Source organism: Pristis pectinata, chromosome 1, assembly GCF_009764475.1.
Source record: "Pristis pectinata isolate sPriPec2 chromosome 1, sPriPec2.1.pri, whole genome shotgun sequence".
Lineage (NCBI taxonomy): Eukaryota > Metazoa > Chordata > Chondrichthyes > Rhinopristiformes > Pristidae > Pristis > Pristis pectinata.
The window spans coordinates 50,960,992-50,988,549 of NC_067405.1; the positions used below are offsets into that span (position 1 = coordinate 50,960,992).

Genomic DNA, 27,558 nt, shown 5'->3' on the forward strand with positions numbered 1-27,558 from the left:
GAAGTTCACTTTTATGACTGCTTAGCCTTGGGGCGAAGCCACTAGAACATGCTGAAAGAAACTCTGGTGCAGTGATCAATCGATGCCTATGATTATATGCATAACATGCATCATTTAAAGACATTCACTTTAGTCTCAATTACTTGGATCTAAGTACACAGGGACTTTCTATAGAAAGTGTGAGCAAGGTGAAAACCTAATGAATTCTTTATAACAAAAAGTGCTGGAAATACAAGCACGTCATACAGAGAAAAACAGAAATAACATTTGATGTTTACAGGTCCTAGTTACAATGAATGGTAACCAATCTGAAATGTTAGTTTCTCTCCCCGTGGGTGCTGCTTGCCATGCTCAGGTTCTCCAGTCTTCTATGTTTTTATTTCAAAATTTTTCCATCTCCAGAATTTTCTATTTCATGGTTTCTGAACTTTAACTTTTTCTTCTCTCTCCTCCTCCATTTTCATCTCCCGTCCTCATTCATCTCCTTCTGCTTATATCTTCACTGGGCAGATCATCTATGATAAACAGGACTTTGCCACCCTCTCTCAGCTGACACTACCATCACTTACAGCATTCAGTTTCTTTTGGTCTCCACGCATCACGGATGGTCCTCTCCCTTCTGCAATTTAAATCATGTTTGATTTTTAAAACTTTCCCTAGTTCTGATGAAAGGTCAACAACCTGAAAATAAAATTCCTCCAGATGTTACCTGACCTATTGACATTTTCTGCCTGATTTCAGATTTCCAGAATTTTCAGTATTTTACTTTTTAACTCTTTATACTTTTTCTTCCAAATGTGAAAACGATTGTTGCATTAAACAGAATGCAGCATCTGAAGTGCTGGAGATAGAAATTAAGGGGAATCTTTTTAACCAATTTTTGGCAATGCACTCTCATCAAATGCCCCAATCTTTGGTAATTGTAGCAAAGATTACATGGTTATTGACAATTTAATAATTTTGCTCATCTTTACTACATATATAACCTTCAATAGAATTAATGGACATAATTTAGTTCACAGATATTCTGACTTGTAACCAAAAGAAAAGCATTTTTGTTGTGTAGCAAAGAATTGAAGTAATTCTGTATTTCAATATTCTCATTAGAAATAACAAAGCCAAATGGTTACAACCAAAAAGATAAAATAAACGTCCACAAGGAGCTGCTGACAATTATAAATTTCATTGACTCAGTGTGGGCATTACAAATATAATCAGCATGCCAAGAGAAAAAGCATGGATCTGTGTCACATTGCTTACTCCAGATAATTAGAAATGTTATTTCCTTAATTGCTGAAAAGATTTATATAACTGTAAAATGTGTCATTCACAGAGAGCATGATTGGAAGTGATATTATGAATTGTTATTGAATTCGAGACAATTTCCTAAATAAAGTCCAAGGTCGGTCCCTTCAGCTCATTATGTTCATGCCAGCCATCAATTATCTATCTACACTCACCCCATTTACCAGCACTTGGTCCAAAGCCTTCTTTGCCTTGACACTTCAAGTGCTCATCTAGAGTCATACTCAGTCATAAGATCTTTATTAGTCACATGTACATCAAAATGTACAGCGAAATACATCTTTTTGCGTAGTGTTCTGGGGGCAGCCTGCGAGTGTTGCCACGCTTGGCGCCGACATAGCATGCGCACAACTTCCTAACCTGTACGTCTTTGGAATATGAGAGGAAGCCGGAGCCCCTGGAGGAAACCCACACAGACACAGGGAGAACGTACAAACTCCTTACAGACAGTGGTCGGATTTGAACCCGGGTCGCTGGTGCTGTAAAGCGTTACACTAACCGCTACACTACCGTGCCTGCAAAGAAAGATACAGCATGAAAACAGGCCACTTTTCCCACCAAGAATGCACCAACCATCAACCACCCATTTACACCAATCCTACATTAATCTTGTTTTCTTTTCTTACACTCTACCCCTCACCTACACACTAGGGGCAATTTACAGTGGCCAGTTAGCCCAATGACTCCCAGGTCCTTGGAATGTGGGAGAAACTAGAGCATCCGGGAGGAAACCCACACAGCCACAGGCAGAATGTGCCAACACCACACAGACAGTGCCAGAGGTCAGGATTGAACCCAAGTCTCTGGCACCGAGGTAGTGGCTCTACTGATTGTGCCACTGTGCTGCCCAAAGCATGTAAATCTAGATACTACTCAAATGCTGCAAAAGGACCTGCTTCCACCACCCACTTAGGCAATCCAACCATTCTCAGGATGTAGGTTTTAGACCCAAAACATCAATAATCCTTTTCGTCGCACAGATGCTGCCTGATCCACAGATCGTTTGTTGCTCCAGATTCCGGAATCTGGATCTGTGGATCCATCTAATCCAGTGCCAATCTAGAACACGTCACATCCCTTACTGTGTTACATCAAGTCTGCTGATGACTCAAGCTTGGGAGGCAACTTCCTACATGCAAAATGACACTCCTGGCAAACCAGTGCCCATCTCAATCCATTCCTTTTTGTTGAGTTCGGTCTTTTCTAAAAAAAAGTATACCTCCTTAAAAGCTAGAAGCAGCAGAAAAAAAAAATCAAAATATTTTTAAACGTTGCTACCTCCAGCAGCAAATTATATGCCTTTCCAACTGTATTATTTAGTTTCCCCAAACTGGAAGTGTAAATTGCATCAAGAAATTCTCAACAAAAAGGCTTTATGCAGTCATGGTAGGAATAGTACGCCCATTAAGCAACAGAATGAAGCTTGGCAGGTTTCAAAAATAATAGGGCCTGCAAGAGTTTAACTGAGATCTTACTTTGTTGATTTATTCTACATTGCAGTTAACCACGTTAGGCATCATCAGTTGGGCAGTATATACCACCCACCTCTAAACATCTTTGAGAAGGCTATGGTGAGCCAACTTCCTGCACTGCGGCAGTCCTTCTAGTGAAGATGGTCTCACAATGATGTTAGGTTGGGACTTTCAGGTTTTACATCCTACTTTCCTGAAGGAACATCAACGTATTGCAAAGACAGGATGGCATGTGACTTGGAACCTGGAAGTGGTGGTGTTCCCATGTGCCTGCTGGCCTGTCCTTGTTGCTGGTCAAGGTTGTGGGTTTGGGAGGTGCTGTTAGAATAGTCCAAACAAGAAACTGCAGTGTATTGTGTAGATGGACCCAATGCAACCATAAATACACTGGTGGTGGAGGTATTTAAAGTGATGAATGAGGTGATAATAAAGCAGAAAAACACATTTACTTCTCTCATGAAATCACATTTAGCTGAAATTATTTGAATAAATTTTCACCCACTGTGTCAAGTCCAAAGCTCAATTTGTGAAATTAATAAGACACAAACAATCTGCACAAGCATTGTACGCTTGTCTTAGCTGCAATAAGCAAAAGCATACAATTCTTGCACTAATTTACCACTTTATCAAGTTTTTTATCCATCCAAGTATCCAGTTATAATGACCCACAGTTAGTGACCATCACCAATGGAAAGATACTCGCTATTCACAATGATAGCTGCCCACAAAGTTTAGTTCAGCTTTTGAGTGCAGACTTCCTCTAACCTGACATCCCATTCATGTGGCGCCCCCTAGAGGATATCCAAAGCATTTATAAATAGGACAAAATACAGCAAGGGGCTTTTCTACAAATCAGATCAAAGATTCCTCACTGAGGCACAAGCAATCTAAGTATAAACTAGATGTATTAATGCACCAAAGAAAAGGAAGAAAATTAAAAGAGAATGAAAGAAAAAATGAAAGATCGGAGACAACGCGAAAGGGAAAACAAAAAGAGAATAAAAATAAAAGAGGTACCACCTCAGGATGCCCCTAATTAAGTTCCTTTGAAGTATAGCCCTTGTTGCTGTTCAAGGTTGTAGGTTTGGGAGCTGCTGTTTTAATGGTTCTGGGGAGAAAATGCAGTATATTTTGTATATGGTACAGAAGAAACATGGCAGCCAAATTGTATGCAATAAGATCCATGTACAACAAGTAATCATGTCCAGATAGAACATAAACCACTACAGCACAGGAACAGGCCCTTCAGCCCATGATGTTGTGCTGAACTAATTAAACTAATGAATGACACCTAATTAAACTAATCCCTTCTGCCTGCACATGGTCCATATCCCTCCATTCTCTGCATATACATGTGCCTTTCTAAGGACCTCTTAAATGCCTCTATCGTATCCATCTTCACCACCACCTTTGGCAGTGCATTCCAGGCACCCACCACTGTGTAAAAAAAAACTTGCCCCGCTCATCTCCTTTGAACTTTCCTCCTCTCACCTTAAATGCATGCCCTCTAGTGTCAGACATTTTAATCTGGGAAAAAGATACCAGTTGTCTACTCTGTCTATGCCTCTCATAAACTTCTATCAGGTCTCCCCTCAGTCTCCACTGCTCCAGACAAAACAAAGTTTGTCCAACCTCTCCTTGTAGCACATGCCCTCTAATCCAGGCAGCATCCTGGTGAGCATCTTCTGCACCGTCTCCAAAGCCTCCCTATCCTTCCTATAATGGGGTGACCAGAATTGATTGCAGTACTCCAGATGTGATCTAACCAGAGTTTTATAAAGCTGCAACATAACTTCTTGACTCTTGAACTCAGTGCCTCGAGTAATAAAGGAAAGTATGTCATACGCCTTCTTTACCACACTATTAACTTGTGCTGCCACTTTCAGGGAGCTATGAACATGGACCCCAAGATTCCTCTGTATGTCAATGCTGTCAAGAGTCCTGCCATTAACTGTGTACTTTTCCTTTACAGTTGATCTCCCAAAGTGCCACAACTCACACTTGTCCGGATTAAACTCTGGATAATCTGTCATGACATTGTTTGAGGGACAAACAATGGTCTCAAATTGCTCACTTAACCACTATCCTTTTTCTCATGAATCATGAAATACTTTCTTCCTCTATTTTCTGAATGACTTCCTATCACACTATACTCTCTCATACGTTCCTTTGGTTAACTGTTTACACTTTTCCAAAACCCTTTTGTTTTTTTTTAAAAGAGTATGTTCGATTGGCCGTTTTTAAACTCAGTGAAATTTGAATCAATCAGCATACAAGAATAAAAGCAAGGAGACACAAGTGTCTACATATGCTGGAATGTCAACCATCCCTTTGCTTCCACAGATGCTGCCCAACCTGCTGAGTTCTTCCAGCTGTTTTTATTCTTGAGCAAAAAACAAACTGTGTTTTGTACTTGATTGATTGGCATAACAGATTTTTTCCTTTAGCACAGCAGGACACAAAACCTTTAATATCATTATGGTTTGAGGGAAGAAAATATTATTGTAAGTGAACTTCTTTAGAAATTGTACCACACACATCATAAGTTCAGAAGTGCCTCAGAAAAATGGTGTAAATTGTGACTTGATTCTTCAGAGTTTCTGTAGCTCTTTCAATAATATAGCAAATAACTGGAGGGAATATCCATGAAAATTCACCCTGTAGCTTTTAGATACTTATACTAATTGGGTGAATTCAGACTATTCTATAAATTCAAGTGCTCTACAAAAGTTAATGAATTGCTTGTTCCCTATTTATAGAGTATGAAATAAATAACTTAAGAACATGTAGACATCTTAAGTTCAGCTATCAAACATTAGAGAGGTACAAAAGACAACAGATTAGTAAGAAGAATTTAATCTCATTTTAAGCCTAAATGTTAATTTGTGACAATTCACCACTGGCATGCTCTCTTTTGTCTGCCTCATGTCTCAGTAAATCTCAGTCGCAAATGTCCTTATGAACATGGAAGTAGGGCCAGATGACAATGCTCTCAGGTCACTATTTATTTTAAGTATTGAAGATGAAAGTGTTTGCAAATGATTAATATATTTTAATTATCAAAGTTGGTCATGATAAAAATGGGAGTTGTTATCACTATCACATTTCTAACTCTCGTACCCTGCAAAAAGAAAATGTTTAAGCATTGCCTTTGGAAGCTACTACATTGGACCATTTCTGTATCACACCAACCAGAGGGGCAACGTCAATTATTTAAGCTTCTTATAGATTATCAGAATGACTTAAGCAATCATAGGATGAAATTAATTTCAACTAAAAGACCATGCCTCTTTCTTAGTTATTATCTACCCAATGGCAAAATCGTGACAACATGCAGCACTGGCATAAATAATTTCTTTAAAATTATATCAATTAGTGGGCCATTGAATAAAAGGATGAAGGGGATTCTGTTGCTTCCTGGGAATGAGGATTTCAGAGAGATACAACAACTTTTACTCTGGTTGTAATTACAATCTTACTCTAATCACAATCTTGAGATGTCAGTTGCAGGTCAATTTGTCCATATTAGCTCACAGAATGTTGCAAAGATTTTTCACACCTCCTCTGACTAATGGCACTTTATTGATTTTTTTTAAATTTTAGTTGAGCAAAATGATCTTTCCATTATAATTGTGAAATTCAAAGGTTGTGTCTGAATATGTTACAACTTCATTGACAAGCAGTCCTACCTCAGAATTACAATTTTACATTACCATGACTTTAACTCCTTTCACTCAACATCCCACACTGGTATTTGCTGGTGGAAGGCTGGATTTATCTCATAAACATCATTAACTAGCATGTAATCATGTGATAAATTTATCATCTCTGCCAGATGAACAAAACCCAGCCCCATGCTTTCAGTTACTCCTGTGACACAGTATTAATGGTCATTGCTCATGATAAAAGCTCAGAAAAATTGCAACCTAAATAATGGAAACACTTAAGTACAGCAATTGCTTTGCTGTGGTCAATTTAACTTAAAAATCTTCAAATTATTTCAGATTCCAAATTTTCATTTGGATCAGAAGTACACCTACTCCATATAGTCATCGCTTGTTCAGAACAGGCACTTGTTTTAAGCCTTTCAGACAGGTGCAGCTGCATTTAAATCTATGGAGCCCAAATAATGCCCAAGGTAAACCATAAAATTAATTTTAGACCATTATTACTGTGTTTATGTGATGCATCTTTGTGGTATATTTACGTGGTGGACTGGATTTATTGCAATACTGAGCAGGCAGCATCCAGCAAGGATGGGATCAGTTCTGCTGTGCTATATTCAGCCTGCAAGACTGACATGAAATGGGTGGCCGCTCCCATTCCATCATTTTTCCATTCATCCCCATTTACGAAGTTCAATTTTAAAAGTAGAGGGTCTATCATTGTACCCAAATCATCTTCTGTTTGCTTTCATGCAGCCAACACTAATACAACAGTGCTAAATTTTAAAATGTACTATTTTCACTCGGGTAGACTTGGGACGTAGACTTTAATTTGGAAGCCACTTTGAGGGCTGGGCCACATGTTAATAGAACCCTTGGAGGGTTACTTGCATCAGCCAAATCAGATGCAGCACAGAATAAGGCCATTTATCAATGCCAGCTAAAAAAAACAGCTTTAGATTATCCTTCTTCCAAGCTCTTACACCATAGTCCAGCAGGTTACAGTTCTCCAAGTGCCCATAACTATCCTTTCAGACAGTAGAGTTCCAGACTCCCACTATCATTCAGTGAAATATATTTTTTTTAACTCCATCCTTTCTAATAATCAATTTAAATCTATGCTCCTTATCGGGTTCAAGGCAGCCATTCAGCTGGCAGCAAAGGCAAGACGCAAGGGATGCAGAGAAATTAGGTTCATGACCTCCACCTGAAACAATGATCTACGGCTACTTCAGTCTGGTCCAGGAATGTGTTCTTGCTCCTCCAAACTCATTAAAAATGACTTTATAAGCCAGCAAAATGGGTCCTACAACCATCCAAGACATGCATTCTGCTTTAATATCTCCCCAATTGATTGGCACCTGCTGCCTGATCTGTGTATTAAAAGGCCCATATACCGTTTGGCATGCACAAATTATTTGTCAGCAAGCAATAGTGACTGCTATAACTATGTAATGAACTGCAAGTACTGTGTGGTCAATGTAAAAATTGGCCCCACTGCCCATCCAATATTGAAATTACCAAATTCTTTGGAATGAATACAAAAGCCTCAAAACTACACACGGAAATAGTATTCAGATTTAATTTAATATTGTTATTATATGCTCTAGCACAATGCAGAATTTTAATCGTCACATCATAACATTGCCAATAGTAATTTGAAATGAAACCGGCTGTGTAAATCTCCTGTTCACTAATGTTCAAGCTGAATTCTAATTAAAATATGAATACAGCTACACTGAGAACTCTCTCTTCAATAAAACACAGGCATGTGTATGAGTGGGAGTGGAGGGGTGAAAAATAGTCCAGGGGTCTTTACCCTAATAATCATCAAAATGACAAAGTGAGGTGATGGATCTGCACATGTGCCCCTGTAATGTTAAGGACGAGCACATGCACCCCTCCAAAAAAACATTAAATTTGAATTCTAGAGAATAATTCACCGTAAAAATGGAGTAATAATGAAAATACTTTTCAAGGTAGCCTTATTCTATTGAGCAATGAACAAGTCTTTTGTGCAAATTCAATTCCTAACCTGGTCATGTGTAACACTGAACCTTGTGTACTTGCAAGGACATCAGTTAATTGGTAATCATTTTCAATGAAATTGAAATTTGCTCAAAGGAAAACATTCTGTTACCTTCCTTGCTCTATCAAGTATAGCTCAACTCCATTCATTTCTGTCCATGTTTCCCACCATTGTGGGTGACCTTGGCAAGCATCACAATAGTTAAAGCTCTCAAGAAAAAGTCTAAAACATTAGGTGAGAGAAACCAAGGAGAAACATAATAGTGCAAAGTACACAGTGAACTTTTACTACAGTAACAGAAGAGGGATTTATCAGTAAATTTGAAATTCTGCTAATGTATAATATTGAAAAGGTGGAAAGGTTTATGTAAAACGTAGGTTACATAATCTGAAAACCTGTTCTAATTACATTAACTGATTCATTCTCCTGCCATTCCTAAATTGCTAGGCTTCTTCACGATAAATCAAGTTAATAATAAAACAATAGCAGTCAGTCATTTAACTCGGGTGAAGACTGTGAATCTTTGCAATTTTCTAATAATGTTCTGTACTGTGAATGCATAGAAGTAAATTTAAAGACCAAGATCAATGGATTTTGGACACCAGGGGAATTAAGGGCTTTGGAGATTGAATAGGAACATGAATTTGGGGTAGCGATAAGCTATAATGTTATTTAATGGTGGAACGGGCCAGTATGGACTATTGGTGCTCACATTTCTGGTGTTCTTATAGTCTGCATTCTGAATGTACACTGGAAATCACATTTCTAGAGCCAAGCAATAAATTCTGGAAAAAATGCACAAAAGGTCAAGCTGAAAGTCTGAATAGAAAGAGCATTTAGACGAACTTTCAACTATCTATCTACAGGGAGTGCACCAGAAACATCTCAACACATCAAGCCTCTTCACAAATACCAAATGATTTGCTGTACTTTAGGTTTTACTGTTTAGTCTCATATTTCCAGCTTTTTCTTTTTCTTTTTTAAATGCTGCATTTCTGACCTGACTCCTGATTTTCCTGGGGCATTGGTTCCAAGTGCAGGGCTGAAGTCCGCATGAGATTTGCCCTCCCCATTGCCATCATCCAGATGTCTATCTGGGTTCTCTTTGTTGAATGAGAAGTGCGCTGTGAGTAAAGCATGGGAATCACAATCTGCAAGTAGAAAATAACACAGAAACTTTAAAACAGAATGCAAAATTTTACGATTATACAATTTCTCTTTGTTCATCTGTTATATTTTAATTTTAGTACTTTTATTTTTTCATAAACTAAAAACAGATGGCCTTTTTCCACTGCATTATGACTGTGCCAACATTTCCCGGTGGCATATGCTCTGACACCTTGAAATATGTGAATGTTGTGTCACAATTGTTTCTGACCTTAATGCAATAACAGGAAAAACCTGTGTTGAGAACATAGACAATTAGCTAGCTGCTGAGGTAAAAGCTATTTTCCATGAATTGTGGTTTCCACTGATATTATCATCAACTAGTGTAGACAAATGACTGTTGGTGCTTTTCCCCAAACCCTGACTTCAGCTGTCTACTGATAGTGTATGCATGTTTACTGTCACTGGGAAGATCAGACTAAAGTTAGTACCAACATCAGTTGCTGCCAGCTAAGTGAATATCATCCCTTCTCCACCCCCGTTGTTCCGAACTGCAGGAAGCCTTGCTTTCATTCATCTTAGGATGTTTTTGTCCCCACTTACATACAGAGAGCAAAAGTAGTGAGATTAGGAAAAAAAAACTAAGTAACCATTGAACAAGATGTGTTTATTTGAAAATATTCCATGGCTAAATGTTGAGATTAAGCCTCAAAGTGACTGTAAATAGTGGACATGTTTTCTTGGAAATGCTATTACTCCATGATAGGCTCTTGGCTTTAGTTATAAAAGTAAATCATGCTCAGGCTTCAATAAATCAGAATGAGAGAACTCTAATTACATCCCAAAATATGTGGATGCTGAGTCAAAAGTATATTGAAGGCAGAGATAGATTTTTGGACTACAAGGGTCAGGCAGGAGAGCAAAGTTGATGCCAAAATCAGATCAGCCATAATCTCTTCGAATGGTAGAGATTGTTTGAGAAACTAGATGATTACTCTTGCTCCTATTTTTTTTTATGTTCTTAAAGAATTGCAAGAGATGCCACTAGCATGTAGCAACATTTTTTTGAATAATGTTACAGAATCACAGGAGAGCATTTGGCCCATCACGTCTGTACCACTTGTTTGAAAGTACAATTAATTTTGACATAGGCCTGACAATTTCTCTACATATTTCTCCAATTCTCTTAAATTTGATTCAAGAAGTGCACCACAATTTGCCGTATACCCACCAGTCCTTTTGCAAATTACCTGGAATGTGTGGCCTCCAGTTATTGCCCCCCCACCCACTACTAATGCTTCAATTTACTTGGGAAAACAGTTCATGACTTTGAACAGTTCACAATCATGTGCAGGACTGAGGATGGTGATAGAGGTCAAGGAGATATAAACAAGGCGATGGAAGGGGCAGAAAGGTAGCAGATGACATTTAATGAGGAAAAGTGAGGAGTGTTACATTTTGGTAGGAAGAAAGAGCAAGAAGAGGCCACATAAATGACAGGGCACAATTCTAAAAGAAGCACTAAAACAAGATCTGAAGGCATACATATGTAGTTCCTTGAAAGTGGCAGGGCATGTTGAGAAAAAGCACGTGTGATCCTGGGCTTTAAAAATAGAGAGAGTACAAGAGCAAGGAAATCACAATGAACCTTTGTGAAACCCTGGTTTGGCCATAATATCTTTGTCTAGTAATGGATGCCATACTTTAAGGTGCAAGGCATTTGGAGTGGGTGCAGAAGAGATTTACCAATAAAGAGGAACTTCAGATATGGGAAGGTTCCCCCGGAACAGAGGAGGTTGCAAGATCTGATAAAAAAATATTTAAAGTAATCACGAGTATCGACGAAAGAGAGAAAAACAGTTCTCAATTGCCAGAAGGGTCAAAAAAGTGACAAGGAATGAAAGCAATTGATGTAAGGATTCCTTTACATAGAGTTGTTGGGGCCTGGTATGTTCTGCCAGGAATAACAGTGGAGGCAGATTCAATGGCGCCTGTCAAAAGAAATCTGTTTAAGTATACGAGAGGGAACAATTTATAGGGTTGTGGGGAGGGGGCAAGGGAGTGGGATGAACTGGACTGCCCTTAAATAGAGCTAATACAGACTCTATGGCCCAAAGGGCTTCCTTCCATGTTGCTATCATTCCGTGATTACCTGAACACTATTTGTACTCCCTATTATATGCAATTAGTAACTCAACAGGATATAGGAAATTGTCTTGCCATCCATATTACTCAATAATTTTTCATACCCTTTCATAATAACTTCTCAATATTTTTAATCAATAGCTACTGCATCACATAAAAAACACTCAGTAACTATTAAAATCTACTTTTCCATTTTTAAAAAAATACAAAAACTTTTTTTTAAATCTTGAGATCTTTTCCAGTGCCTATAGTGTAGTTATGTGCATTGGCATACTATGCCCTCCTGTATTCATATTTGTGGTCATTTTGTGATCCTGTTGGACACCAGATTCATGTGGGGTGGCTGGGTATAGCAGTAGCACTGCAAGATGTAGTCTGTAGCTGGAGTTTGAAGACTCAGAATTCATAGACATTAAGTATTTCACCTTGCAAATGAATCCCCACCTCTTTTGATGTACATATGCAAGGCATTATTGCATTTATGAATTTGCTAACCCAATCTATACATGCAAGGACAAAGAACCAGATGGACATTACTGTACAAACTTTAGTTGAAAAAAAGCTAAAGAACTCTAAATCTGCAATGCAGTTCTTTGGACTCCCACATTTGCTGTTCATGAAACTCCAGGTATTAACAGTATAGAAGACAGACATTGGCTTCCAAGAAATCAGAAGTTAAGGGGCGAAACCATGCTGGCTGTGGCCCAGATGTTCTGAATAGCACCATCAGTAATCAGCCATTCAAACTGAAGTCAGTTCCAGGCTTATGCCCACATACTGTGAAGGGCATAAATCCTGGATTTACTGCAGATTAAGGGAACTGGATCTGTCACTTTGTCCCACCGCAGGAGTTTACATGAAGTCTAGCTGTAGGGCCCGCTCTTGCTGGGACTTACTAGCACTACAATAGGGAGTTGCCACTCAGATCCTACGTCAGGTCACTCTGCAACAGGATCCAAGACCCCACTGATTTCAGTGAGGTATGTGGGCAGAGATTTAAGGCAACAGGAAAGCTATGTTACTTAGTGAAAATTATTTTGTAAATATTTCAAAGTACCATTCTTTTAGTTAACTTCATGTCTTTTTTTTTAATAATAGCTTTATTAATTATTTTAATTTGTAATTGTTTTAAATGTCTGAACATCTGAAACATTACAAAAAATTAAAATCACTTTGCCTTCTGTCTGGAATGTTGTGAGGTCAGAGCTCTGCACTACATTACACAGATAAAAAATAAATCTATCAATATTTGTGCTATGTAAACAGGAGACTGCTCATCTCAGCCTCATCCAAAGATTCCAGTAAACCTTTGGATCATCTCTATTATAGACAGCCAACTTGCTTTCCACAATTTTTTGTACCAGCTGGTATAATATTTTCAATCAGATATTCTCGCAATCAGCTATTGGTAAAAATCATGAAACTAATAAAGGCCAATAAACACCTACAGGGATGAATTTCTACCAGGTACCTTTGTTCCCGCCTAAAATACATCATACTCATATATCCATTACACATATTATATCCATCACTGCCACTATTCTATCATAAGCCAATTAAATCCATTCATTTCACAATGTAATGCACCACCCAGGACACTAAGTTTCTTCTAACTGCTAAGGCCTGAGATGTTGATAATTGCCACTTACACTTAATGTTGCAAGAGTAACAATTGACACAAAGAACAGCCAAGATTCCTTTTTGGCAACACAGAAAGCTAATGCTTCACAATAATCATAAGTATTCATTTAGTTCCGGGAATATCTTCTTTGATTTTTCACACAATAATAAATGCATTCTAATGAACTCTCATCACTGCAGTCAGTATTCAATGTATGTGGAAAAACTTATATATGAGTGGCAGATTTTCTCTGTGTACCTAGCTATATCTACACAGTGTAATTTAAGGGGGTGGTACAGGCCAATAATCTCCCACTTCACTGATTCTGTAGTGTAACTTTTAACATCAAAATCCTCTTCAAAAGGCCATTACTGGATTATTTTACAAGCTTATCCTTCTGGTTCCACAGCTGCTGCATTCTGCAGCCACAAGGAATTTGTAAAACAGAACACATAGGTCACATTTCCATCGTTTACCCATCCTCCCACCACCACCACCACCACCTTGTCCAGCCCAGATCCCCTGGCTCTCCCCTGACCCCCCCCCCCCAAGCCTAGAAACCCCTGCCTTGCCTTAACCATCCCTTCCAGCCCAGATATCCCTGCCCTTTCCCCATCACCATCCCTTCAAACCTACATGACCGTTGCGATGCCCCACCACTCACTCCCTCCAGTCCAGATTCCCCTGCCCCTCTACCCGAAATACACCCATCCCCTCACATCTGGAAATGCTGGCCACTCCAGTGCCCCTCCCCTGCTTTATTATACCCACCTCTAGTTTCTTGCAGCCTGGGAATACTTTACCTTCAACTGCCCAGTTTAGCTCAGATATACCCACCTTTCCACTGGTCTGCCCAGCCCGGATAAACCTACTAATCCATGGCTCCATCCAGCCCTGATAAACCTGCCCTTCCACTACCTCCTCCAGCACTGATACACCTGCCCCTCCACTTTCCCCTCCATCCCAAAAATACCTGCTGCTTCACTGCACCTTGAAGGCCAATTGAAGATTGGCAGAATTGAGACTACCTTAAATGTACCAAAGTCAGTTATTCCAAGCAAATATCAAATTCTTAAATGATTAAGAGTTGAACCATTAACATTTAGCTGTTAACAAAGATAAAGTAGATAATTTACGGTTGGCTGCCACACCAAGATTTTCCTCACACTTGGAGTTCAGGATACCAGACTCCCAAACACATGATGCACAGGATTATGTTACATAAAGTACAATGAAGACATTGCTCTACATCGATTCTACCATTCCTCCAGACAGCTTGTAATTGGGCATGGTTTGAGGCTTCTCCCTGCAAAACCTACTGTGACTGACTCATTTTTCTGGATGGTAAAAGCAGGGTTGGCTCTCGGCAAGATAACTGACACATAGAGGGAGCACGCTATGCCAACATGAAAAATAACAGCGAGAAAGCCCGAGCTGTAAAGAAAAAATTGGCATCCAGAGGAGTTTTGTTGACATTTAACTTAGACCTCAAACTGAGCCAAAACTATTCAGAGTGAGAGTGATCAATGGCAGAAGAAATGACCTTTATTGGGCCCTGCATGTTCTTGAAAAACAATAGGGAAAAAGGTACTCTGAGCAGTTAATCATCTTTGCCTTAAGAATAATTGGAAGACTAATTATAGTTTTATCCACTACTTTGCTTAAAGGAATATGTAGATGTCACATTTTAAGTTATCCTACTTATGTTATCTACTAGTCTAAGCATCTGAGAGATCTGGATCCTGTTTCCTGTCATTCCTTTTTACAGCAAAAGGACCCAGAATTTCAATTGCAGTTTGAGAATAAGTTGCATTGAACTTAATCAGTGTGTGGTGCATTGGTGTATATGTAAATGAATCATCGGTCAGAGGACAAGGAGATGTCATCACATGTGTATATTACACATTTGATAGAAGCAGCATATGTGCTGAGTATTAAGGAGCTCCTTGCTCTCGAGTCACAATAAATACCTGTTTGAAGCTTCCAAAACTATTACTGCAAATGAGACTCACCAGAACTCTGGCTGTATCCTCCAAAGCCCACATTAAGATACACAATGTTACATATTGTGATTGATTTTATGCATAATTGAGAACAAACTGTGATTATAGAACTTGATGTAAACTTCAGTTGGAAACTCTGGTGTGCACAATGCATCTGTCTACAAAGCACATGGAGCACACGTGCACATGTCAATCCATGGCCAGTATCAATCCACATGTGATGTGGAAATGGTTGGTTCACCTGTGAAATTGAATCATCACGTGAACCTAGAGTTCCTCCTGAACTACACAGGTGGTATGTGACAACTAACAGAAAAAGCTATTTCACCAGGAGTGGCTGTAGTCTGGGTCAGCTCTGATGGAACTGCCCAGAGGCAGTTGATGGGAACACAAATGCCACCACCGAGAGAAAATGGCCAATTCTTACTCCATGGATCCACCAACACTTCCCCATATCAGGAAACAGCAGGCCAAACATTTCTGTAATTAGGTTGTTACTACAGCCACAAAGCTCCTTGCCAAGAGGAGGCACTCGAGTCATAATGACAGCAGACTGCAGCAAGCTGGGCCAGGCTGGTGCTCATCTCAATTTCCACTCTTGTGGGATCTCCTCCTGTTCTGCAAAAGAAGCCAAGACCTCTGCTGTCACACTCTGTTACATCCACACACAAGTTGTTTGATCCACAAGTGTTGATGTGGGGCTGGACACCACTTCCACACTATGTCTTCCCTGACCACATTGGCCAGTCTACCTGAGAGCCTATGTCCAAAACATCTTGAATGCCTTATGTTCATCAGCTTGTCTGCAGGCTTCCCCTTTGAAGTCTGAGGAATAGACCTGGTGTATAACAGAATACACACTCCAGGACAAGGGGCATACATGAAAACCATACACTAACTCTTGTGGTTCAGATTGTCACTTCTCCCCTCCCCCACCACACAGCAAGATTTTAGAAAGTTTTTTTAATGGAAAATATTATATTCCTGTTGATAATTATTTTACTTTAACAATATTTGTTGCTTTCTCTGAAATCCATTATTATCTGTCTTTCAAAATGTAGGATGCCCCAAGTAGCTACAGTGGTCAAAATATCATGTCAGTTCTATGGGATTAAACATACAAACATAGTTAATGAGAGCAGCAATAGGCCATTCAGTTCTTTGAACCTGCTTCACCATTCAATATGACCGTGGCCAATCATCCACTTCAGTACTATTATTCTCATACACTTCCTATGTCCCTTAATTCCTGTAGCATTAAGCAGTATATATACACAACTCCTCCTTGAATGTATTTGAAGACTTGGTTTCCACTGCCCTTTGTGGAATTCCACAGGTTCACCACCCTCTGGATAAAGAATTTTTTTTCTGATCTTGATTCTAAATAACATACCCCATATCCTGAGGCTATGAACCCTGAATCTGGTCACTGTAGCCATTGGGAACATCCTCCTTGCATCTAATTTGTCTGGTCCTATTCCAAATATTATAACATTTTCATGAAATGCACTTCACATTTTTCTTTTAAATTCAAGTGAATATAGACCTAATTCACCCAATCTCTCCTCATATGTCAGCTCTGCCATACCAAGAATCAGTCCAATAAACCTTTGTTACACACTAGACTCTTATGTGGAACCTTATCAAAAGCTTTATGAAAGTGCAATTGCACCACACTGGTTTTCCCCTCATCTATTCTACTAGTTACATCCTTATAAACTCCAGTAGATGTGTTAAGGGTGATTTTCCTTTCATCAACCTATGGTGACTTTGTCCAATCCCATTAATGCTGTCCCGGTGCTCAGTTGTTTATACCTTTTATAATAAATTCCAGCATTTTTCCTCTACTGTTGATGTTAGATTTACTTGTCTGTGATACCCTGTTTATTTTTCTTCGTTTTAAATTGAGGAGCTACATTTGCCACCCTCCAATCTGTAGGAACTGCTCCAGAGACAGAATTTTGGAAGATGACCACCAATGCATCCATTATTTCCAGGGCAACTTCCTTTAGTTCCCTTGGATGTAGATCAGGCCATGGATATGCGTCAGCCTTTAGCCCCATTAATTTTCCCAAAACTATTTTTTTTTACTAAATACTATTTCCTTCAGTTCCTCCCCTCTAAACTAGCTGGGTGGTTATACGCAAGATTATATGAAGACAGAGGCAAATTATATGTTTATTTTTTGTCTTTGTTTCCAATTATAATTTCCCCATTTCTGACTAAAGGGGAGCAACATTTGTCTTTCCTAACCTTTTTCTCCTCACATAATAATGGAAATAGTGGCAGTCAATTTTTATGTTCCCTACAAGCTTATTCACATAATCTAACCTCCACCTCTTAATCAATCTTTTTGTTTTGCTTTGCTCCCAATTGTCAGGCCTCCTGATTTTTTTCTGGCAATTTTGTACATCTCCTCTTTGGATCTAATATCCCTAATTTCCCTCATTAGCCTCAGTTGAGCTAATCTTTCCCAACTTATTTTTGCACTAGACTGGAATGAATAATGACTGTAACATTTTTTTAAATATTATCCATTGCTATCCATCTTCAACCCACTTAGTAAAGCTTCCCAATCTATCAGAGCCAACTCGTGCATCATGCCTTTGTAGTTTCCTTTGTTCAGATTCAGGACTCTAGTTCCTGATTCAATTACTTCACTCTCCACTTCAATGAAGAATTCTATCAATGTTATGGTTGCTCTTCACCAATGGATCAGGCACAACAAGATTGTTAATTATCCTTTTCTCGTTACACAACATCCAATCTAGTATAACCTGTTGTCTGGTTGGTTATATTATAAATAAACAACCAAACTTGATGTAGAGGAAATTAAACTTGCTTTACATCACCATCGTTAGCTTTGCTCTCCCTCACCACCTTCCCTTGCCCCTTCAAAACACACACATAAACACCCCATTCTCCAAGAGTCAAATTAGTCTTTGTTCCCCTTTGATTTTGAGTTCAGTTCCAATTCAGCTGGGTTCAGTACAAATATTTTTAGAAAACTTTGTTTGCCAAATACTTAATAAGCTTTGAAAATCAAGCCAAAGCTCTGCTTCTTTGTCATAAAGACAAAGTAAACATTATGGCCTGGATTTGTGGCAAAGCAAATAAGAAATGGTTTAAAATCAGCAAGAAGCTGCAGAGGGTTGTGGACATAATTCAGCACATCACAAAACAAGCCTCCCCCCGTGAACTCTGTCTACTCTTCTCACTGTCTCAGAAAAGCAACCAACGTAGTAATCAAAGACCCCTCCTGCTCTGGACATCCTCTCTTCTTTCCCCTCCCATTGGGCAATAGATACAAAAGCCTGAAACCACGTACCACTAGGGTCAAGGACAGGTTCTATTCCGCCGTTATAAGCCTATTGAATGGACCTCTTATATGATAAGACGGACTTTTGACCTCATTCTACCTTGTCATGTCCTAGTAATTTATTGTCTGTCTGCACTGCACTTTCTGTAACTATAACACACTATTCTGCATTCTGTTATTGTTTTTCCTTTGTACTATCTTGATGTACTGATGTTGCAAAATGATCTGTATGGATGGCATTCAAAAAGTTATTCACTGTACTTCAGCATGTGTGCCAATAATAAACCAATTATCAATATCTCTCAGCAAGATTTGTTCTTGCATACCTGGGAAGGATCTGCTGTTCTTACCAAGCCAGACCTATGTGTGGGATCATTCCCAAAGCAGTGTGTTTGACTATTAACTGGCCTCTGAAATTGCCTGGTAAATCTCTCAACTGAAGCAAACTGCAACCCATGCTACACGAACTAGAGTAATTTAAGACAGCAATTCAATACCAGCTTCAGAAGGACAATTAACTATAAATATCAAATACTGGCTTTGTCTGTGATGCCCAAACGCCACAAGAAATTATCCCTCCAACCCCTCCCCAAAAAATAATATAGGCAATATCTCTTCATTTCCTCTGTCTACATATTCGCCGTTGATACTTTTGAGACATTTGCTGAAATACCTGCAATTGCTTGGATTTGTTCAAGTTGTTGTCAAAAAAAATAACTATTATATTTCCTCTAGCAATTCTATACAAAAACAGAATAAGAATTACCCTACATATAAATATACTGTATTAACGTCTAGAAGGGAGAGTCAATGCTATCCACGTTGAAGTCCCCTAATAAGCCTTCATTGCTTCTTCCTAGATTTCATCTCTATGTTGAAACAACTCAAGTGGCATTATATCAAAAGTCATTAATACAAACAACTACTAGAACATGTTGTTACTGTTTTCCATGGTTCCATGACTAGTTTCTAATGCCTTTCACAAGATCAATTGAACACAAAACGTTGAATTAAATAATGAAACTAAGTCAATACACTGGATGACTTTCAAATACGATATTCAAGCTTACCCCAAATAAAGCAGAAAACACAGCAAATAAAATAAAAATGAAAGCCATATTCATGCAAATCTTCATAAATTTTCCATTATCTAGGTTTGAGTGAGTGTTCTTCACAAAATTAATAAAGACATCCACTTCCATCACATTAATCTAAAAACAAATGAGTACAAGTTAATGAACATTTTTATACAATAAATTAACCTGACACTGTAAAACTCTGACTCACTTATCAAATATTAATAAGAAATGGTTTAAAATCAGCAGTAGGCAACCACTTACGGCCTTTGGATCAGTGATGTCAAGAAAAGGGTTATGCATATTCCCAATAATTTCCTCATCACTTCAAATACCTACTGCAATTGCACTGAAATAATAAGCAAATCAAGGTGAAAACCTAACAATTTCTCCAGATAATGCTTGCCTGCTCTCCAGTGGCAGGATCCCTGCTGTTGTACTTTAAGAAGAGCACCTCATTTACATGGAATAGGCAAGTGACCCTATCATGCAGATGACTCCCTGCTACCAGAATCTGCAGTGACAACCAGCTATTAATGTGAAGGTGGCAGGGAAAATGAATTGCAAACCTTCATGGCCCTTTCACAAACCAACATACATCTCCACATACTGACAGAAACTACCCAACAGCGAAGCTCACTTCTTAGAGTCATAGTCATGGAGCCATTCCATACAGAAACAGGCCCTTCAGCCTACCATGCCCGTGCAGGCCATCAGGCAATATACTGAACCCATTTTATTCTCCTCACATTCCCATGAACTTCCTCCTCTTTCTACCACTTATTTCACAAGATCACAAGATAAGGGAGCAGAAGCAGGCCATTCGGCCCATCGAGTCTGCTCCAAGGAAAAGGGAAAAAGAAATGGGGTGGGAAAAAAAGAGAGAGAAAAAAAAACTATTCTAATCCCATTTGCCAGCCTTATCCCCATATCCCTTGATACCCTGACTATTTAGATATCTGTCTATCTCCTCCTTGAATACCCCCACTGATCTGGCCTCCACTGCTGTGCGTGGCAAGGAGTTCCACAATTTCACCACCCTCTGGGTAAAGAAACTTCTCCTCATCTCTGTCTTGAAACTGTACCCTCTAATTCTAAGATTGTGCCCTCTGGTCCTGGACACGCCCACCAAGGGAAACAGCCTAGCCACATCTACTCTATCCTTACCTGTCAACATTTTAAATGTCGCTACGAGGTCCCCTCTCATCCTTCTGTACTCCAGCGAGTACAGTCCAAGAGCCGACAAACGCTCATCATACTTAAGCCCTTTCATTCCTGGAATCATTCTCGTAAATCTCCTCTGAACCCTCTCCAATGTCAGCACATCCTTCCTAAGATGCGGGGCCCAAAACTGCGCACAGTATTCCAAATGAGGCCTCACTAGCGCCCCGTAGAGCCTCATCAACACTTCCTTACTTTTATACACTATACCTCTCGAGATGAATGCCAACATAGCATTCGCTTTCTTAACCACCGATCCAACCTGGTGGTTAACTTTTAAGGTATCTTGTATGAGTACCCCCAAGTCCCTTTGTACTACCGCACTATCAATCTTCTCTCCTTCTAGATAATAATCTACCCACTTATTTCTACTTCCAAAGTGTACAACTGCACATTTCTCAACATTGAATCTCATCTGCCATTTCCTTGCCCATTCTCCTAAACTGTCTAGGTCCCTCTGCATTCTTTCTATTTCCTCTATGCTCCCTACTCCTCCACTTATCTTGGTGTCATCCGCAAACTTAGCCACACAACCATTTATTCCATCATCCAAATCATTGACGTACAAGGTAAAAAGGAGAGGCCCCAACACCGACCCTTGCGGCACACCACTAGTAACCGGTAACCAACCAGAACGAGATCCTTTTATTTCCACCCTTTGCTTCCTGCCAACCAGCCAATTCTCCACCCATTTTGCTACCCTGCCCATAATTCCATGACCTCTCATCTTATTAATCAGTCTCTTGTGAGGCACCTTATCGAAGGCCTTTTGAAAGTCTAAATACACAACATCTACCGCCTCTCCCTTATCCACCCTACCTGTGATTTCTTCAAAAAACTCCAATAGGTTGGTCAGACAGGACCTCCCCTTCACAAAACCATGTTGACTAGGTCCTATCTTGCCTTGCGCCTCTAGGTATTCGGTAACCTCCTCCTTGAGGATAGACTCCAATAATTTTCCCACCACTGACGTCAGACTAATAGGTCTGTAATTGCCTTTGTGCTGCCTCCCACCTTTCTTATACAACGGAACTACATTCGCTACCCTCCAGTCCTCCGGAACCATGCCAGAATCTATCGATTCCTGAAAAATAATCGCCAACGCCTCCGCTATCTCCACAGCCACCTCCTTCAGAACCCGGGGATGCACCTCATCCGGTCCGGGAGACTTATCAGCCTTAAGCCCCTTTAGTTTTCCAAGCACCTTCTCCCTATTAATCTCAATTGAACTCAGCTCCAATTCGTAAATTACACACTAGGGGTAATTTACAGTGGCCAATCAACCTACATGTCTTTCAGATGTGCAAGGAAATCAATCAGAGTACTTAAGGAAACTTACGTGGTCACAGGGAGAACGTGCAGACTCCACACTAACAGCACTGGGGATCAGTATTGACTCCTGGGGGCTAGCACTACAAGACAGCTGCTCTACTAATTGCACCATTGTACTAAACCAGCTGTGCCACTATACCTTGTCTTGAAGTTAATGAGGTGTAAATTAGGTGAGGTTTCCACAAAAAGCATTAAATTGAAGGCAAATTATCTATGGACACGTCCATTCATTCTATCATCTAAATATCCACACATGTCCAATTCTTCACTTATCTGTCTGTTAAAGACTCAATTTTTTTTTTGGCAATGTGTTTTTAATCTCATTCCTCATACCTTTTTAAATTTGCTACTTTATTCCATTTGAGGCCTAGGTCATGATCATGAACTGATTAATGCATATCAGCACAACAATGAACATATGCAAACATGATCGAGCAACAACAAACTGTAATAAAGGAGAACAAAGCTCTTGGTTCTACTGTTGGAACAGTGGATAAGTAAGACCTCACAAATCAGCTGAAGAATGTAGAAATAGGCAGAGAAAGAGGTCCCAAGTGATGGGCTGTTGGAGTGTGTTGCTAGAGCAGTTGCAAAATAGAGTGGGCAAAATAAAGGGCATTTTAGAAACATTTTGTATTTTTAATAGAATAAAATTTATTTTAGAAAAATTGGGAAAAGATGATGGGAAAAAAGATCAACACAGGCCATGGAGGAAAACATTTTCTTGGAATGCGAAAGAAGCCAAGGAAGGACGTTGAAGCATCTATTTAATTGATGGGTTCTGAAAGAACACACCATGCATCATAAAGGTGGAAAGCTAGGCACCCAAATGTACTCTTCCACCTCATTTAAATAAAGAAAACACACCGGCACACTTAAGGGTTTACATGTAGCTACAAGCAATGAAAAAAAAATAGAATTTAGTTTTTTGCTTGGGCTTAGGAACTACAGTACGATTAAATAGCTTGAACAGTTAAAGCTCCATGAAACAGCCAGCTGCATTCTTTACCTGTGTTGGTCATGGGATAGTATTACCACCAGCAGACCATCTGATGAAGAGGTTTTTCTTTGTCACTAATGTTTGCTTATCACAACTTGCAAAGCTCAGTCCAGTGGTATTTTCATTTGTTTGAAACCTTTTGTCCAGTTGAGTGTGTGCTGTACTGTCATCTGACGGGCAGTAAAAGTCTGGAAGCTGATCGGATGCATTTGGTAAGGAAGTGGTGACGCCATGCCAAATAGCTAATGGAGGAACATGATATCAAATGTGGGTCTGAAAAATGATCTTGCAGCAATAGATGAAGGGTGCTAAATTGATGGAATGAGAGTACAGTCAGGGAAGAGGATAGAGGGGCAATTGTGGGTGGAGGCATTAACCCAACGATGTATTCAGGAATCAGGCACTCGTGACCCACGTGAAGCATAGCACAAGTTCTGCTGATGGTCCTTTTTCACTGACAATCTCAACTAATCAGTAAAGGACGGTAACACAGAACTGACATTCCATGCCTCTCAGTTTTTGATCACTCCATCAATAGGAAGTTTCTATCTATTCTGTTTATAGCGTTCATTTTAAATATCTGTCAGATCCCCTTCACACCAGCACTGTTTCAAGAAAGCACACTTACACTTAGTTGTAGCAGCTCTAGCCACTCCAGAGCAACTAAAGTCAGTCATCCTTGGAATTATTTTAGTAAATCTCTTCTGCACTTTCTGTAAAGTCTTCCAATTTTTCCTGATGAAGTGTGGTACCCAGAACCAATTATGGCTATACCAGTGTTTTACAAAGATTCATTGTGAATTCTTTGTTTTTCTACTCTCTGCCTCTTATTTATAAAGCCCAGGATGCCATACATTATTTAACCACTTTCTTAACCCAGCTTTCCACTTACCACTTTTAGGTCTCTCTTTAGGTGTATCCATTTTAGAATTGCTCCCTTCTCATTCTTTCCACCAATGCGTAACACTTCACATTTCTCAGCATTAAAGTTCACCTGCCACCTCTCTGCTCTTAGAAACATAGAAAACAGGAGTTTGCCATTCAGTCTGATCATCCGTCTCAAAACTGTATTCCGTCTCCCTTACATATCTTTCAATCCCTTTTTTTCTTCAAGGAACATATCTCATTCCACCATCCTGCGAACATCCTCAAACTCTTTTACTATCCACATGGTTCGCAATACCTCCAAGGTTTGCACCATTTGCAAATTTGGAAATTGTTCCTGTGCAAAGTCCAAGTCATTAAGATACATTAAGTGTCCCCAGTACTGATCCTTGGGAACTTTTACTTTTCCCTTAAGTTTGATGAGCAAGCGTTACCATTGCTCTGTTTCCTAATACTCCAATTCCTAATTCTTTATCCATGCTGATATAGCCCCTTTTATTCCATGACCTTTAATCTTGATGTCAAGCCTTTTACACCTTATCCAGCACCTGCTGTACTTCCCTCATTGACTTTTTGTAACGTCAAAAAACTATTGTTAGGTTGACAGAATTTGCCTTTAACAAGCATATGCTGATTTTCCCCAATTAATCCACACTTGTCTAAGTGACTGCTAATTCTGGCCCTGCTTCTAGAACTTTGCCCCTGACATTAAACTGATTTGTGATTACAGTATTCTACTCTACTCCCCTTTTTTGAACAACATTTAACAATGTACAGAAAGAGACCAAAAAACAAAAATCAAGTCCTGGATCTCGGGACAGTCCCTTACAAAATGGCTTTTAAAGACCCAAAGACTTCAGCAAGTGTGAAATATTGTTATTGGTTTATTATTGTCACTTGTACCGTGGTACAGTGAAAAGCTTGTCTTACAAACCGATCGTACAGGTCAATTCAGTTCTTGGTTATGGAGTTTGAGAGATTTGGTGTGGTATTTGTGCAGGTCAGCACTTTCATTATTAATCAATTGTGCTACAAAAATACAAATCTGAAAGCTATCAAACCCAAGATACAACAAAATAAGTGTTTCTATAGACCATGGTAATGGTGCAGCTTACTGTGCTTACACCTGTCAGATGGTCTTAGAATGAGATCATGAGGAAAAGGATTACCAAAAGGGCTTGGGCCACTTCATCCTGGTGTTCCACGCTGAAAGATCTTTGTCCAAAAACCCAAACCTCTGAAAGCAAAATGCTTTTAAAACATCTTTCCTTAGTAAATCTGGATACCAATTACAAAACCTTTTTGAGCATTATCTACAGTATTGTCAAATATAAAAGCTGTCTAAATAAGAGGAGAGAAAAAGATATGTATATATGATGCAGTTTTCAAAGAAGATTTTCTTTAAAAAAAAATTCCAGATTTTGTCAGCGCTGGGAGACGAGCCCAGCTGATTTGACATGATTTGTCAATTTGTTTCAAAACAAGGAGTCAAACCTTTGACATTTCATTGTAAAGTATCATCATTAAATTCACAGATGTGGAAGAGCTGATTTTTTGTTTGAAAAAGGTTGCCAAAATGATGTTGAGTAAAATGATGTTGTTTGGGCAACAGGGTGAAATATTTGGATCAATGTTGCAATATACATAGCTTATGTAATATTAGGTGCATACCTCTTCGTGAAATACGACATGGGGCCAATTGCTCTCCACATTATTGACGCAAACATTTCAAATTAGAAGGAGCAGAACTGGTTTACCTGTCTGGAAGTAAGCCACACAAGAATGCTATTCCTCACTTCAAGGGTTTCCTTCATTTAATAAGGTACACCTGTTATTAGTTGAATCACTAATTATTTTTCAGGGAGGGACAACTGATTCAATTGTTCCATCGTTTCCTTGCACGAGGAAAATAAGAAAAACTACATGGCCGAATTCCAATAAGCATCCTTCTAATAACTTGAGCAGAATGCTAGATCCCCCCAAAAACTGAAAAAATGTCCACACTTTTAAGGGTCCAGTGATGCAAAGCAATAGACAGTGATGGAGACTGCCTTCTTAGTATTTGCTCTTACTTGAACAATGTACCCTGGGGCCAATCATATCCTGGGTGCCTTCCCAGCGACATGCTTGTTGAACTTCATTGGTCTTTTATAGCCTTGTACAATCAACACTTGAGGGCATTAGGGTCACTGCTAGGATTGTATGCAATGTATTTTTTGGGTGCAACTTCTTTGTTAAGATTGGACAGAGAAGTTCATTTCTGCTGCTGGTTGTACTAGGCGCCCACACATTTGGTTCCATTGACTTCAGTGGAATGAAATGTGAAAGAGACATACAACAACCACCAATACTTGTGCACACATTCAGCACGAGCAATCAAAGACTGATTTCTCCCTCTGATTCCACAGTAGGAATTGAAAGGCTTCAGTTACCTGAAGCCTTCTGCTAAATCTCAGGACCGTGCCAACATGTTACATGAGCAAAGCTGGAAGTCAGTTCCCTGTGCAGCCAGAGGTGGAAAGAAAAGGCCAGTTAATCTGCATGTGGTTTTTTTTGGGATGGGGGCTTGGCTTTTATGCAAGGGGAAAATAGAAAAGGCTCTGTTCTGATTCAACTACAACCATGGAATTTTTAAATATCCACTCAACCATTTACTCAGGCAAACAGGACCCAAGTTTATGACCACATTTGGTCACAATCCTCTGGAATCTCAGACCAGATTATGTGCTCAAATCTTGTGCATACAGTTGGAGTTGTTGGCAACTGTACCATCAAGCTAAATGGGCTTAGGATATAAATAGGCGTCACCCAGGAACATCACTGCATCATGTGGTGAGAATGCCTTTGGAGATGTGAAGTTTGTAATCAATATGTTTGCAACTGGTAAAAATAATACATAATATGATAAGAAGAGCATTAAGCTACAGTTGGTGTTGTTTCAAGGTAATTGGAAAATACCTGCAAAAGTAGAAAACAGACAATAAGAAATAAAAATACAGTGGCTTGACAATGAGAATTATGATGATTATCAAAGTTGTAAATGCAACTGGCCACACAAGCATTCCCTGCAGCAGGATTTTGTCCAGTTCAACTCAGCCCAGGCATCAATGTATTATTAGTTTCCCCATTTACATGCATTGACGGAATACTTTTGCCTGGCAAGGAAGGAGAGAGAGAGCGCGAGGGAGACAGTGGCAGTCAAAGGGCTGGGAGAAAGCTGGCAGGGAGAAATACACAAGAACACAAGAAATAGAAACAAGGCCATTCAGTCCGTTACACCTGCTCCACCATTTAATAAGGTAAGAGCTGATCTTTTACCTCAGTGTCACTTTCCTGCACTAACTCCACATACCCCAATTCCCTTAATATTGAAAGATC

General features: G+C 39.4%; 1 protein-coding gene across 2 annotated transcripts in view; it reads right to left on the reverse strand.

The window, feature by feature from the left end:
- The window catches only part of pde1a (phosphodiesterase 1A, calmodulin-dependent), a 411,318-nt gene that overhangs the window by 308,975 nt on the left and 74,785 nt on the right, over positions 1 to 27,558 (reverse strand). For both annotated transcript variants that reach the window (XM_052023509.1, XM_052023506.1), the window contains exon 3: positions 9,472 to 9,622. In XM_052023509.1, the coding sequence (XP_051879469.1) occupies positions 9,472 to 9,622 (151 nt within the window). The remainder of the gene's footprint in view (positions 1 to 9,471; positions 9,623 to 27,558) is intronic.